This window comes from Polyodon spathula, chromosome 31, assembly GCF_017654505.1.
Source record: "Polyodon spathula isolate WHYD16114869_AA chromosome 31, ASM1765450v1, whole genome shotgun sequence".
In the NCBI taxonomy this organism is placed as follows: Eukaryota; Metazoa; Chordata; class Actinopteri; order Acipenseriformes; family Polyodontidae; genus Polyodon; species Polyodon spathula.
In genome coordinates this window covers 6,125,661-6,139,359 of record NC_054564.1, presented here as the reverse complement: position 1 = coordinate 6,139,359, position 13,699 = coordinate 6,125,661, and the positions used below count along the sequence as shown (strand labels likewise).

The following is a 13,699-nucleotide window of genomic DNA, read 5'->3' as shown; positions in this document are numbered from 1 at the left end:
TTCTTTTCTTTTTTCTTTTTCTTTTTTTTTCGAATTTGTTGCCGGAGCAATGTCACTTTAACCTATAATCTTATCGTTTATGCAAGAAACTGCATTTAAACAAAACTGGACAGCTCTTATTTTTTTCTGGTTTTATTCTGAGCCCGAAGAAGAGGATGGCTTATGTGGGTTTCAGGAAAAGGGTGGCTTAATTCCTCTTGCTTTTTAAATTGCGTTCATTTATGAATTTGAGAACATCCTGCTAAATTCCCCCCCCCCCCCCCTAAAAAAAAAAAAAAAAAAAAAAAAAAAAAAAACAAGGGTGCGCCCAGATTGCACCCTTCTGGCATTTTAACAATTCGATTTAACTCAATTACTGCCAAACTATAAAAGGGCTCAATCACACACGTTAAGGGAGAGTTCGAGGTTTAAATTGTGACGGAGAGATCTTAAAAAAAAAAAAAAAGTTAGTTTTCCTTTTCCCGGCTTCACTCCCGCCTCCCGCAGCTCAGTGTGTCCCTTTGGCAGCTCACGAAGTTGGTGGCTACCAGAATCGTGTTTAGTCATTTGAAAGTGGACTTTAGCGGCAGAAGAACGATACAGACCACAGCGTGCGGCAGAAGTTGTGAAAGCGTATCTGATTTGTAATCTCAGTCCTGGGGTTGCTTTGTACCGTTTGGAAAACTACAAAAAAATAAAAAAATAAAAATAAATCACAATTGTGGATTCAGTTATTGCTTAACCTACCTACTGAGGGAGTAACACATTTTGGAAACAGTGGTATGGTTATATTTTCCACCCAAGTTTTCCACGGTGCTGGAGTATTCAAAGGCAATGTTGTATACATCTCTGAACAACATCCTGGAGAAATGATTGGAGATTCACAATTGCACAAGCGCTGAAGCCGTACCAGTGCTAACAAGCCGTGGTAAATTATTATCAACAGAAGGAGGAATAAATCGAAAAGGGGTTACTATTGTTTAGTAGCTTGTCTGGCTAACGTTGCTGTTGGATTTATCATGATTGTAATGAATATTTTCGGAATCTTTCTCCTGTTAGGTAAGCACGGGATACAGTGTATGGGATTGTATTTCCTCTAAAGGAATTGAGTGTATGAACTAGACCAGCCAGAGTGTACATTTGTACAATGCGTGTTATGCAGAAATGATTTACTGTAATTGACTGCTATGTCAATGTTTAAGAAACACGAGGTTTTAATTTGTTCAACAATGTCCGCACTGGTTATGTTTTAGCAATGGAGAGTTCTCCCTATACCGTGTGTAGACTATACATTTCACAATTTCTAAATCCGTCTTGTAAAATATAATCACATGAGAATGATGAAGTCATGTTTACTCTATAAAGGTAATTAGCCAACGGGCTGAAAAATAAACTTTTCTGATACAATTAAGGTTCAGTTTAGAAAAGATTATGCACAAATCTCTCTCTCTCTCTCTCTCTCTCTCTCTCTCTCTCTCTCTCTCTCTCTCTCTCTCTCTCTCTCTCTCTCTCTCTATATATATATATATATATATATATATATATATATGTGTGTGTGTGTGTGTGTGTGTATATATATATATGAAGACTATATATAAAAAGTTCATGGCCTAGCCTGTTTATATATCCAGTTCACACTGCTTTAGAATTGTTTACTTGACCTCCGGGCACCAGTATTTACAATGAAAAAAAAAAGCTGTCAATATGGTGTTTTAGCTATTAGGAAGGAAAATGGTCATTCTATATAGGCTAATCAGCGTAACCACTGGAACATATACAAGATTAACTTTGAAAGTCAAGGTCGTGGGTTTCAATACAATGCGCAATGAATGTGTTTTTAGGAAGTGCAGTGTTTCTTTCACGTGCTGAAACACTTGCATACCTATGGCAGGAGGGCAAACAAGAAATGTGGCACCCTGGTTCATTTGGTTGTTGTATTTTTACAAGCCCGGCAGAGACAGTGCAAACGCCGAAACAGTCCAATTTTCATCTGAGGCATTGATGCATACAATTAAAAAAAAAACAAAAAAAAAAAAAAAAAAAAAAAAAACGTGAAATTAGAAGCTTGTCGCAATGGAAAGCTTCCTTGGACCAAGTTACACATAATTCTCCACCCCCTACTTCAAAATCAAACAGAATAAACCACCAACATATAAGTTCCTTTGATGATATTTCATAGTACTTTGTTAACATATAAAACCTACCGTTTGACCGAGGATATATATAAAATTGAAGGGCTGACACGAGTTATGGTAATTCCCAACAGGTTGCATGCAGAATTAAATTAGATGTTTGCCTGTTAGTTTGCTATCTTGTTATGACAAAGTCATACAACTGTTTGTTTATATATTGTTTATAGATCGGATACAGACGGTCCTTCTGTTTGACATATATCAGCTATACTGTATGTCCACCGAAAAAATGCTCCCTTTTTTCGTTTCACCTTTTACTTTTATAGGCCAGCGCAGGCAATTAGTTTGATGCAGTTTTGTCACCATATTCTGTTAATTAGCCAACTCGGGTGACACTGAAGATAAAACAGTGTTGCGCTCATTATTAATAGCGGAGGGCAATTATATTGGAAGGTGCTTTGTTTGCCGCCTGTAGATGTCACTCGTATACTGCTGCAGGAATTCAGAGAGAGAGAGAGAGAGAGAGAGAGAGAGAGAGAGAGAGAGAGAGAGAGAGACGGGACTTGTGGACAAATACAGATTTTTTTAAAAAATATTTGTTCCTCTCAAAAAAAAAAAATCTTAATGAGATTGTAAAATGAGTTTAAAACCTCCAGGACAAAATGAAGATGACTAATGTCTAATTTAGAACCGCACTGTATCCCCTTTGTTTCCCATAAGGATTATGACAGGGCATAGCTAGCAAATTATTAATTGCATTTACCGTGGTTTTAAATCAATGTCATTGAGAATGAAAGCAGGTAGAACTGAACATGTAAGGTGTTAAATAGGTTACAGATGGCCCCTTTTATTATCTTTATATACACAATCAGTAGCCCCATGCTGTTTTGTAGAATATTAAACGGCGAGTTGGTGTATTTGTGATTGTAAATATCGTTTATCCTCGTTTAGGATGGTATTATCCGCTTTGTAACGCATGCATTACTGGAGAATAATGCGATTTGTTAAATACAGAGCACTTTGAGGTAGGCTACAGATCATAGCTAGACAGTACACCATTATTTTAGACTACACAAGTATCACAGCAGGTTGACTCAGGACTGTGTTATATATTTTCAAAGCTTTTTTTTTTTTTTTTTTTTTTTTTATGGATATTAATGTTAACGGTATGTAGTTTTTAAAGAACTGTTAGGCCAGGTCGGTATTCCACCTCTTTAACCTAATGTGTATAGGTTCCAGTTTTCGGCATTGGTTCCATACTACTTCAGCGTAGTAGAGACAGGGGCCATTGAAAACTATTTATAAACACTACCATAGTCCTACAAATAAAAGACTGTATTCTACAGCAAGGATGTCTGCATATATGGTTAAAAGTTAAAAGTTGAAACCTGTGGCTTTTAGGTTTGGCCAAACCCAACCAATTCAAGGCTAAAGACATTAATAGAATCTGGAAAGGTGATAACCCCAAATTTACAGGGGACCATTTCTTCATGCCAGGAATAATAACACCCCACTATTGTCTGCTCTCTTTGTAGATGACATTGTACATTCCCTGGCCAGTTCGTCTGTCCTTTCTAGCACCGGGACCCATGGATGGAGAACTCCGGTGGACTGTGTCAAAGCAAACGAGCAGTGCGCTGTGGATTCACTATGTAGCTCCCGCTACCGGACCCTGCGCCAGTGCTTGGCTGGCCGAGACAGGAATACCATGCTTGCAAACAAAGAGTGCCAGGCTGCGTTGGAGGTGCTGCAGGAGAGCCCTCTGTACGACTGTCGCTGCAAACGAGGCATGAAGAGGGAGCTGCAGTGCCTGCAGATTTATTGGAGCATTCACCTTGGCTTAACTGAAGGTAAGAGTGGCCAGTTGGAGAGTACGAAGAAACACTTTTGAGTTCAGCTGCTCACTTACATGCTGTCTGTGGTTATGCTGTAAAGTATATCTGTGGTGGGAGTGCGTATTTCGAGCGAGGGTGCAGCTTTTTGTAAACATCTTTTATAGTTCACTCAAACCACCAAGGTGTTTCCCCAGCAAATGGGAGCTGTTCACACACATGGTGCTGAAAGTTCGGTTTCCGAAACTGCGTCAATGAAAGTTTGCATTGGGTCCAGTATGCTTGACTTTGCATTTGGTTTGTTTTTATATATATATTATATATATATATATATATATATATATATATATATATATATATATATATATATATATATATATATATCTATAATGTACAAATCTAAACTACTAAATTTACCTACATGTGTACATTATAATAGGCAAATGTATAGTTATTAATATCTGAATAGAAAAGGATATTTTACTATTGTGATAACCTTTATTAAATAATTCAAGCGTGTATATATATATATATATATATATATATATATATATATATATATATATATATATATTATATAATATATATATAATATATAAAATATATATATACATATATATAACATTTGAAGAGTTGAGGTGGAAATCCAAATATCCCTATACAAGTAAACATTCTTTATCTACACAGCCTCCAAAACGAAGCTGTAGTTGTTATGGTACTCATGGTATTAGAAAGCGTTTTATTTTATTGAACATGTGTATTTAGAGTTTATTTTTATTTTTGCAAAACATTTCTTCCATACTGTTCATCATTTGAAAACTGTATAATTCTCATCATCAAATCAAAAGGTACCGGATCTAGATCCCGTGCGACCCAGCATGCATTAACACCTTGTGCCATGAATCTATCTGGTCTGGCACTTAATTGTGTCTCCTTCCAACATGTTTTGGAATTCATATTCACGATGGGTGACAGATTCATTTTATAATCAAAATGGATTGCTTTATAAGAAGCATGTATTTAGCCGGCTATCCAATGGATGTCTTTTGGACCATATTTGACTCCATGAATATCATAATATAGATTTCTTGTTTTAGACATGAAGTATCCCATTCAAGGTTTTAATCGGTTTACAAGACTACCCTGGTAATCCAAGTCTTTGGTAGAAGCACAGTCAAGATGCATTGACATGACACATGACAAGTGTAACAAGCACATACTCACAAATTTTTTCTTAGCGCCCTCTGGTTACATCTCTCTCTTTTTTCTTAAAGAAAACAAAATCATGTTATGTTACAATCTTTGTTTTACTAGTGGAATTACTATATATATACCTGAACATATACCTGAACTTTGACCCATTCGACTCCTTGAGACCATCACTTTCAATTCAAACACAAAATGTTTCATTTTCAATCACTCAACAACACCCACAGTACATAAATGTTCATTAATGATCAACAAAATGAGAATACGTTAAGAAAAAAAAGAAAAGAAAAAAAAAAGATTTAGGACATCACAGAAACCCTAGATGAAATTACTTTCCTGTAACTCACTGAAGCCCATCTATTATATATATGTGTGTTTGTGTGTGTACAGTATATATATGCTATCATTTACTGTTTTTTATGTATAGTAATGGCTGATTTCCATACCAGAGTCATTATACTGAAATTGTGTGTAAAAAATATTATCTTACATTGCACAGATTTCTGTTTAAACCCATAAGACAATAAGTCATTAAGTTAATATGTACCAGTAGCCTTATAGTTCTCTGATGAATCTTTATTGTGATAAAGAACTTACTGAAAGTGCAAAATGACATGCATTGTTTTATCTCATCTATCAGGTAACCTAGAATTACCTCCATTTGCATGTCATGCATTACGTTAATTGGGTATTGTTGCCAAGCTGCTAATGTATTCCAAAATATGACTGTCTTGTTATGTAAGTAAAATACAATTTCCTACCATTGAGCAGCACATTTATAGCACAGTCCAATATTATCTGGAGATTGAAAACTGAACATATTAACATTATTTGCGTTCCTTTTCTCAGGTAGTTGAAAGGTACATTTGTAAGTCTCTGAGTCTACTCTATTCTTGTTATTGACAATGTAGGGAGTATCGTTTTCTGCTTGGGGTGAGACACGTTTCCCATCAGTTTTAAAAACGATAAGCTAGCTAAGCATATGTTTGAAATAACAGTAGTCCCAGATACTGGGGAGCAAAATGTATATCTGTGATTGCTATCTCTAATCAATAGTTGATTTAGAAGGATGCAATGAAAGAGTTTGAGACGCTGCGTACTGGTAGCAAAGGGAACTGTCAAGTCCTGGTCAGGTCAGAATGATTCGCAGGTGTGTACTTTGGAACATGACTTTATAAAAAACAAAACAAAACAAAAAAAAAACTTGAAAGTGCTGACTGTGTCAATGACCTTGAAATAGTGTACCAAATTCCATTATACAAAAATGGATAGCCACCAGATTGTGTATAACTCCCTTACAACTGAATTCACACATCAAAATCTCTATTGATATTGCACAGATGGTTTTTCACATGGTGAGAAGGGTTCTGAAGGTGGTAAAAAATAATGACATTGATGTCATGTTGAGAATGACGTAGACTGGCATAATTTTAAAGATAGTTTCAGGGGATACTAAAGCTAATTAATTGACTCAAGTCATTGAGGTAAGTGGTTGACCACAACCACTGTTGGTCCATATTGTCCCTAAAATGTTCAACACAGCTTAATAAAGGAAAGTGTGCTAATGTGGTAATCAATGAGACATTGTCAGAACAATTTAAACACCTTGTCTGTCACACCCAATCAGAGCCATCCTGGCTGCCCATGGTGCACCTATTATAAGTATAAGCTGGGATTCGGGGGAGAATCATAAGGGCTTGTCTCTCCTACTGGTCCCTCCACCCTAACTTATTCAAAATTCAAAGAAACTCCCCTAGCTGTTGGTGATGCAATCTCAGTTGCAACATCATCCGTCACCTCCCTGACCTCAACAGAATTTACAGAAAATGCCCTTAATGGACAGGGATTGCATGGCTTTGTCATGATGCACTCTAACAACACCCATACTCCAAAGAAGAAACCATGATCCAGACACGGCATTGACAGTGATCTGGCAGGTGTTTTATCAAACTGCTGTTCAGTCCAAAATAACGCAAACACACTGGGTCACAACACCACAAACCAGCCATTATATATAAAAGCATTTGAAAATAAATTGAACACCTGTCTTCTACCAGTATAGATTAAAAATGACTCAGTGTGCGCTCAGTTCAACAAAGGAAAAATGTCTGCAATTCAAGTGCTGGTATATAATGACAGGCATTTAGCAAAAAAGGCACTGCATGTAAAGACAGGGTTTGCAGTCAGGAATAAACTTCTGATTGGTGGAAGATGGTAGAGGGTTCATGCATTTCAATTGATTTCCTGGTATGTTCTTTCTTTAACAGTAGGATGCAGGCTTTCATACAGTGCAAACTATGAAACTGGAAAGAAGTTTTGGTTGTTTCCTACGCACAAGTAGTTTGAAAAATAAGAGCCCTATTGTATAGCAACTTAAACCATGAGGCTTGATACTCAAATCCCCACTGAAATGGTTTCCCATTGAAAATGTAAGTTTATCCTTTTTTGTGTATTTACATACTGAGTTTTTGCATGGGTTCCTATAAAATACAACAAGCTTGGGAACAAGAAGAGGCTGTTGGGCACATCATCCAAACATTCCAGAATGCATTGCAATGTGAGTTGAAAAGCCTGAACTGTCCCAACGGAGTCACATGTTAACCCTACCCAGTACCCTTCTTTAACTTCTAAGAGAACACTACGGTTAAGAGAACAACCTTGTGGGGAAACAGATTGGTCCCATTGGAAATGCTCTGCCTAAAGGAACAGGAAAAAAATAACACCTTTTTGGCACCGCTAGCAATTTGTTCACAACAGATGCAATACTGTTTTGTAACCTCATAACACATCATCATCAAACTTGAATTCAAATGGTTTATTCAGTATTTTCAAAAGTGACTTGTCACCGTGAGAGTGTCTTGAGGCACACTGATTGGTTTTATTAACTCTTTCCAGAACCACCATTATTTATCATTGCCTCTTTTTGTGTCCCACAAGTCCACCTCGTCACTACAAAATGGCAGGTAAATATATGGCCGCTGTTTCTCTTGCTACAAAAAGCTATAAATTGTTTGAACTCTTGAAAAAAAACGGAATCAAACACAAGTCGCCTAGCAATTTGATATTATCCTGTTCTGGCGAATTGCTTCTCCATTAATTCAAATAATTTTGTGCATGTCTTCATTATTGTACATGTACTCATAATTAATCTAGAGCTGCTGCTGCATTTTTTAACATGTGTAAGGGTGCTGTGTTAATTTAATTTGACAGTTTATTAAGATACACTTGTCTATTGCTTTTCTATTACTTATTCTGTTAATTTCATATGTTGAGCCATGTGCGTGATTGCAAGCAATACATATTTATTTATTGATTCATATTGTGTCTGGTGGTCAACTCTGTTAACTCTGTGGCGAAGAGAACACTTCTCTTGCTTTCCAAAGGTTGTTCTCTTCACTGGAGACTACTGTATAATATAAATAATAATGTAAAAAGACAGCAAATAAAACCATATAAAACATAGCTTAATTCTACTGTTCCACTGGAAATGCAAACCTACAGTGTCAATTCCAACTACTTACACATTTTCCAGCTGAAATTTAACGGTGGCAGAACTTGAGTTCTCAGTTAGGTGTAGTGTTGGGAACACCAAATCTTTACTTCACAAATTAAGTACTGTACTTTGAGGGAGCTTTGAACTTTAGCAGATCCTCTGTCAGTACCCTATCTAAGTGCTAGCTATCCAAACTGCTTCAAGACACTTTGTTACAGCTGAGGGGCAATTAGTTTACCTTAATTTATTAATTTACTGGTTTAACCCTTTTTATAATAAAGCAAAACAAAGAACAAAATAAATAAATACAAATCCACACATACAATAACTATAAGGAGATATATCATTAGAAGTTAAAAAAGAGATTGAAGAAATTGCTACAAAAGCGACATAATAGTTAAGTAATGGCTGCAAATTCCTATGAATCTCAACTTGATAGGACTGCAAAAGAGTAACATCTGAATTACAAATGCTTTGCAGTAATCTGCTCTCATGCTCTAGTTCTAAATATAAAAAATCGCAATTCAAGTGGAACACAGCAATGGCAGCTAATGCATTGGGATTTACATGCATTTGCAGCATTATTTGAAAGTGTCACCAGCTGTTAAACGTGGTTTAATTGGAGTGGGGGCCAAGCTTTTCAACAAAAGTCTGTTTTTGTACAAACTAATTGTTTTGCACAAGAGCAAAATAAAAAATCTTCAAACACAAATAGAAAGACAACAAAACAAAACTTACAAAAAAATAAGGTTTCCAGGCTGGGCAATGCCTTCACTGGAAACAAAACAACAAAACAACAAAACAACAAAACAACAAAACAACAAAACAACAAAACAACAAAACAACAAAACAACAAAACAACAACTCGCTTCCTCAACTCCGTCCTCCTAAATGAGAAGCAGAGGCCTCCTTTTATGTCAGTTGGCTGGGCGCTGATTGATCGTTAATTAACCTAATCAACTAATCAACCCCAGCCACCTGAACATAACAAACCCAGGCAGGTAGGGGAAATTAACCCCATCCCTGCCAATTTAAAAAGGGCAGAGCTTTGCTCTGCCACAGTACCATTAAAACAATTCTGTTCTTCTTTAATTCACAGATTAATACAACGTCTCATGTAAACGACTCAACACTTTCTGTCTTTTACATAATAAATACCAGACAGCTGGGTTAGTAGACCTGCAACTTGTTACTGTTGCTTGCTGCAATGTGTCAGCTGTTGATATTCTGTTATTTCAGTTTTCCATTGTGCTTTTATTTGTATATATATATAAAAAAATCTGCTTGCCATCATACATTTTTCTTTGATCAACCAGAGCTCTGACAATAAGTGGGAGGAAAATGGGTGTGAACACCTACAGGTTGATTGTGTACAAACAGTAGAGACTCACACTTGTTCTCTATAGGGGAAAAAACTACCGGTGCATTTAAAGTTATTCCAACCCTCTTCGTTGTAAATAACAACCTGCTGTACAACAAGAAATCAAAAAAAGAAAAAAGAAAAAACCTACTGTCAAATATCAAAGACGTTTGATCCTAACCTGGCACTTTCTTTACAGAGATGTCTGTAGCAAAGCAAGGACAGAAAGAAAAACAACTGTTATTGTGACCAAAGCAGCACATAAAGAAAAGCCAGGGTCCCAAAATGGCTCTCCTGGGAAAGGCATGGCTGAGTGCTGTGCAGGAGAGCACTGGTTCCTAACTGGGTGAAGTTTCCGATCTTTGCTGTGGATTCCACTGGGACCATTGGCTCTGGTGTCTACTTTCCCAAGGTTGACAATATTAAGGGTGACCATCTAGCTGTTATGTTCACAGTTTAGGGCATTTTTTTAAACTTCCCTGAAAGTCATTTTGCAGTCTTTTCTTTATGTACCACTATACCATTGTTATTTAATCTACCAAACTTGTCATATTGTTATCCTAACCCTAACCGTAAGTATATGTACAGAAACAGTGCATGTACATTTACCCAGAAACATCCATGGTTATTGCTTTTCTGTTTTTGATTTGTGGCTGTGGCCCTTGATTCTTGAAGATGGAATAAAGACGATCCCACATAGACATGCTGAAATAACTCTTCTTCCCTTTTATTTTTGGATCGCTCACAAAGTGGTGTCAATGATACTAATGGATATTGCTCTTTACAGCCACAGTCTTATTTTAGAAGAGTGTGTTGGTGATTATTCCATAAGAGTTGCCAGCACCAAATTAAACAGTGTTAAGTGCTTTAATTTTAAAACACAACCAGACGGATGCGTGCTTTTCTTGTACTGAATAAGTGCCAGTTGGATGTAAGCATGGATGCTTACCCAGTGGATACAGGTTTTGCACAGATTTGAAGTATATTGTATAACTCACTTTAAATTGGAGACAAGATTCTCTCCTTAATGCAGCCATGTCATTGGAAAAACTACAGAGATCATTTTGATTTATTTTTAAAGAGCTACCGTAATCTTCTAATCTAAAGTGTCTCTAATCACTGTGCATTTACACAGTAGTTACATAGTAAATACATCTGTACTTACACATAATTACAATGGTTCAGTGATTACCACCTCTAATTCTTCAGGGAAGTTGGAGGTGAACATCGAGTCATCATGTTTGTTACTTGGAAACATAATTGTACAGTAACAAAAACAATGCTATAAACATTATAAAGCAAAGGAAACTTGAACAGCATTACATCATTATTAGAGGAGGCTGTGTGGTCCAGTGGTTAAAGAAACAGCTGTGTAACCAGCAGGTCCCTGGTTCAAATCCCATTTCAACCACTGACTCGTTGTGTGACCCTTAGCAAGTCACTTAACCTCCTTGTGCTCATCTTTTGGGTGAGACGTTGTTGTAAGTGACTGCAGCTGATGTATATTTCACACACCCTAGTCTCATAGTGCTGTGTGATGGTGGTCCACTATGAAAGGTGCTATATAAAGATGACTATTACCAACAATGGCAACAATGGATTTGGAACACAGTTCTCTGTTGTGTGTGATACTGGCATGTCCAACTTAAGGGTGAGTCCCAATATTCAAGTAATTAAGCATTCTAAATAAAATGACAACTCGAATACTTTGATCAGGTGTCAAATACTCATTCATTTTGAAAACAAATGGAAAACTGAGCTAACTTGGCACAGTATTTTTGAGAGGAGGAAGTTAAAAATGATCAGCCACTACAATCGTCATCTCACTGATAATTGACAGGGAGGCGGGCGCCCTTCAATAACTAGCTCTGCTATTGGCTAAACACCCTTCACTACCTAGCTCTGCTATTGGCTAAGGGAGTACATGAGCAATGAAAATGGCATCTTAAAAAAATAATTTTGAAAAAAGTTAAACGAAACTACCGTGCAATGTAATCGCTGCAGCACAGGTATTTATGTTGTAAATCAACGAGTTAAATGTTCAGTCATCTAAAATGTAAGCACCCATCTGCTACTTTGGAAGAAAACACAGAATGTGGCAAAAAAACAAACAAGCATTGCATCTTTTGCAGTGGCTGATGAGTTGATGCGTCAAGGGCTTAAAAAAAACAAAAAAAACAACAACTTTAATTTGGATTTTGACTGCAAACTAGCCAGGCGATGTGAAGCCTTTGTTATGTGAGTTCTGCTGTTATTGGTCTCCTAATGATATTGGCTTGATTCTGGAATCAGACTTTTCTTTAAATGGTACAGTACATCTCATTTGTATGTTTTATACTATATTATAGCATGGATTTTATTGAGCAAATATATTTTGTTGTGCTTTGTTAGTAAGCAGTCGTGTTGTGTGTTTTATACAAGTCATCAAGGGAGTTAAAAATCTAGGTGAAAGTTTCAAAGGTCCTTTTTATAAAGTTCTGCTTTTTTATAGTTAAAACCCCTGTGCTGTGTATTTGTATTTCTTCTAGTTTCTATCATTTTTTACTTGAAATGCATTAGATGCCTTAGCTGTTTCTTCGCTGTTACTGTTGATGTGTTTATCTATGCGTCCCTATGTGTGGTTGCTTCTGATACGCTCTAAGGACCTGTCACAGTTGAGTAACTAGAGGTTGAGTATTCGGGTATTCAAAAGTTTTATTCTTAGTATATTCAAATATCTTATTATTCGAAATTCCCACCCCTAGTCAAACTATGAAAGAAGCTTTAACCTTTTGACTGCCACATAGAGGTATAATGTTTGGGTTCCTATTCTGCCATGGTAAAAATGGCACTTTTACTATTATTAATCCTATTCTATTAAAATCCTAATTACAAACACACAACATCAAATTGAGAATAGAATCTATGAAAACACTATGGTGCTGTGAAAAATATGGATTGGAAATCCAAAATCTGGAGCAGTTAGTGAGTTTGTGATGTGAGCCCTCGTCAGCAGCACTGTAACTGCTACTTAGTGGCAGGAATATACAGACTAGGGAGGCAATAACGCCAGGGACTGAGTCATTTCACTGTACTGCAAAAAACAAATGTGATTGTCGGGATGGAAGGAAGCCTTGGAGTCTGAAAATGTGTGGAAGAAAATGTTCAGAATGGGGAGGTGCTTGAATTATATGCGAAATATCAATGGTTCAATAAATAATAACCAGGAAACAAAACCTCATTAAACCAGATGTCCGACAGGGAATAATTCTGCAATATAGGTAGTTTAATTACATTTCATATACTATAATGCAGTGTTTTAAAGTGAATCAAAGCAGTGCAAACCTTTTTTTTCTTATTTTTTTATTAACATTATTACTGATTGCGGTAGGGTAGCCAAAGTGAGGCGCCTCAGAGTCAGAAAGTGCAGCAAATAAAATACTTTTAATTAAATAATAACAATTAACACACAAAACAAAAGGGCACAATGGCCAATTAAAGGGACACACAAACAATCTAACCAATAACTAATAAACAATTAACAAAAACACTGCTATCTCACCCTCACTCTCACTCTCACTCTCACTCACTCTCTCACTCTCACTCTCACCCTCACCCTCCCCCTCTCTCTCCCCCTCCCCCTCTCACTCTCACTGTCTCTCACTCTCACTCTCACTCTCCACTGCCAAGCGAGTCCTCTCACTCTCACAAAAAC

General features: G+C 36.7%; 1 protein-coding gene across 1 annotated transcript in view; it reads left to right on the top strand.

The window, feature by feature from the left end:
* The first annotated feature begins 271 nt into the window (after nucleotides 1–271).
* Nucleotides 272–13,699, top strand: part of LOC121303053 (GDNF family receptor alpha-2-like) — a 78,477-nt gene continuing 65,049 nt past the window's right edge. The window contains exons 1-2 of the mRNA XM_041233450.1: nucleotides 272–1,038; nucleotides 3,647–3,961. Of these exons, the coding sequence (XP_041089384.1) occupies nucleotides 999–1,038; nucleotides 3,647–3,961 (355 nt within the window). The 5' untranslated portion in view covers nucleotides 272–998. The remainder of the gene's footprint in view (nucleotides 1,039–3,646; nucleotides 3,962–13,699) is intronic.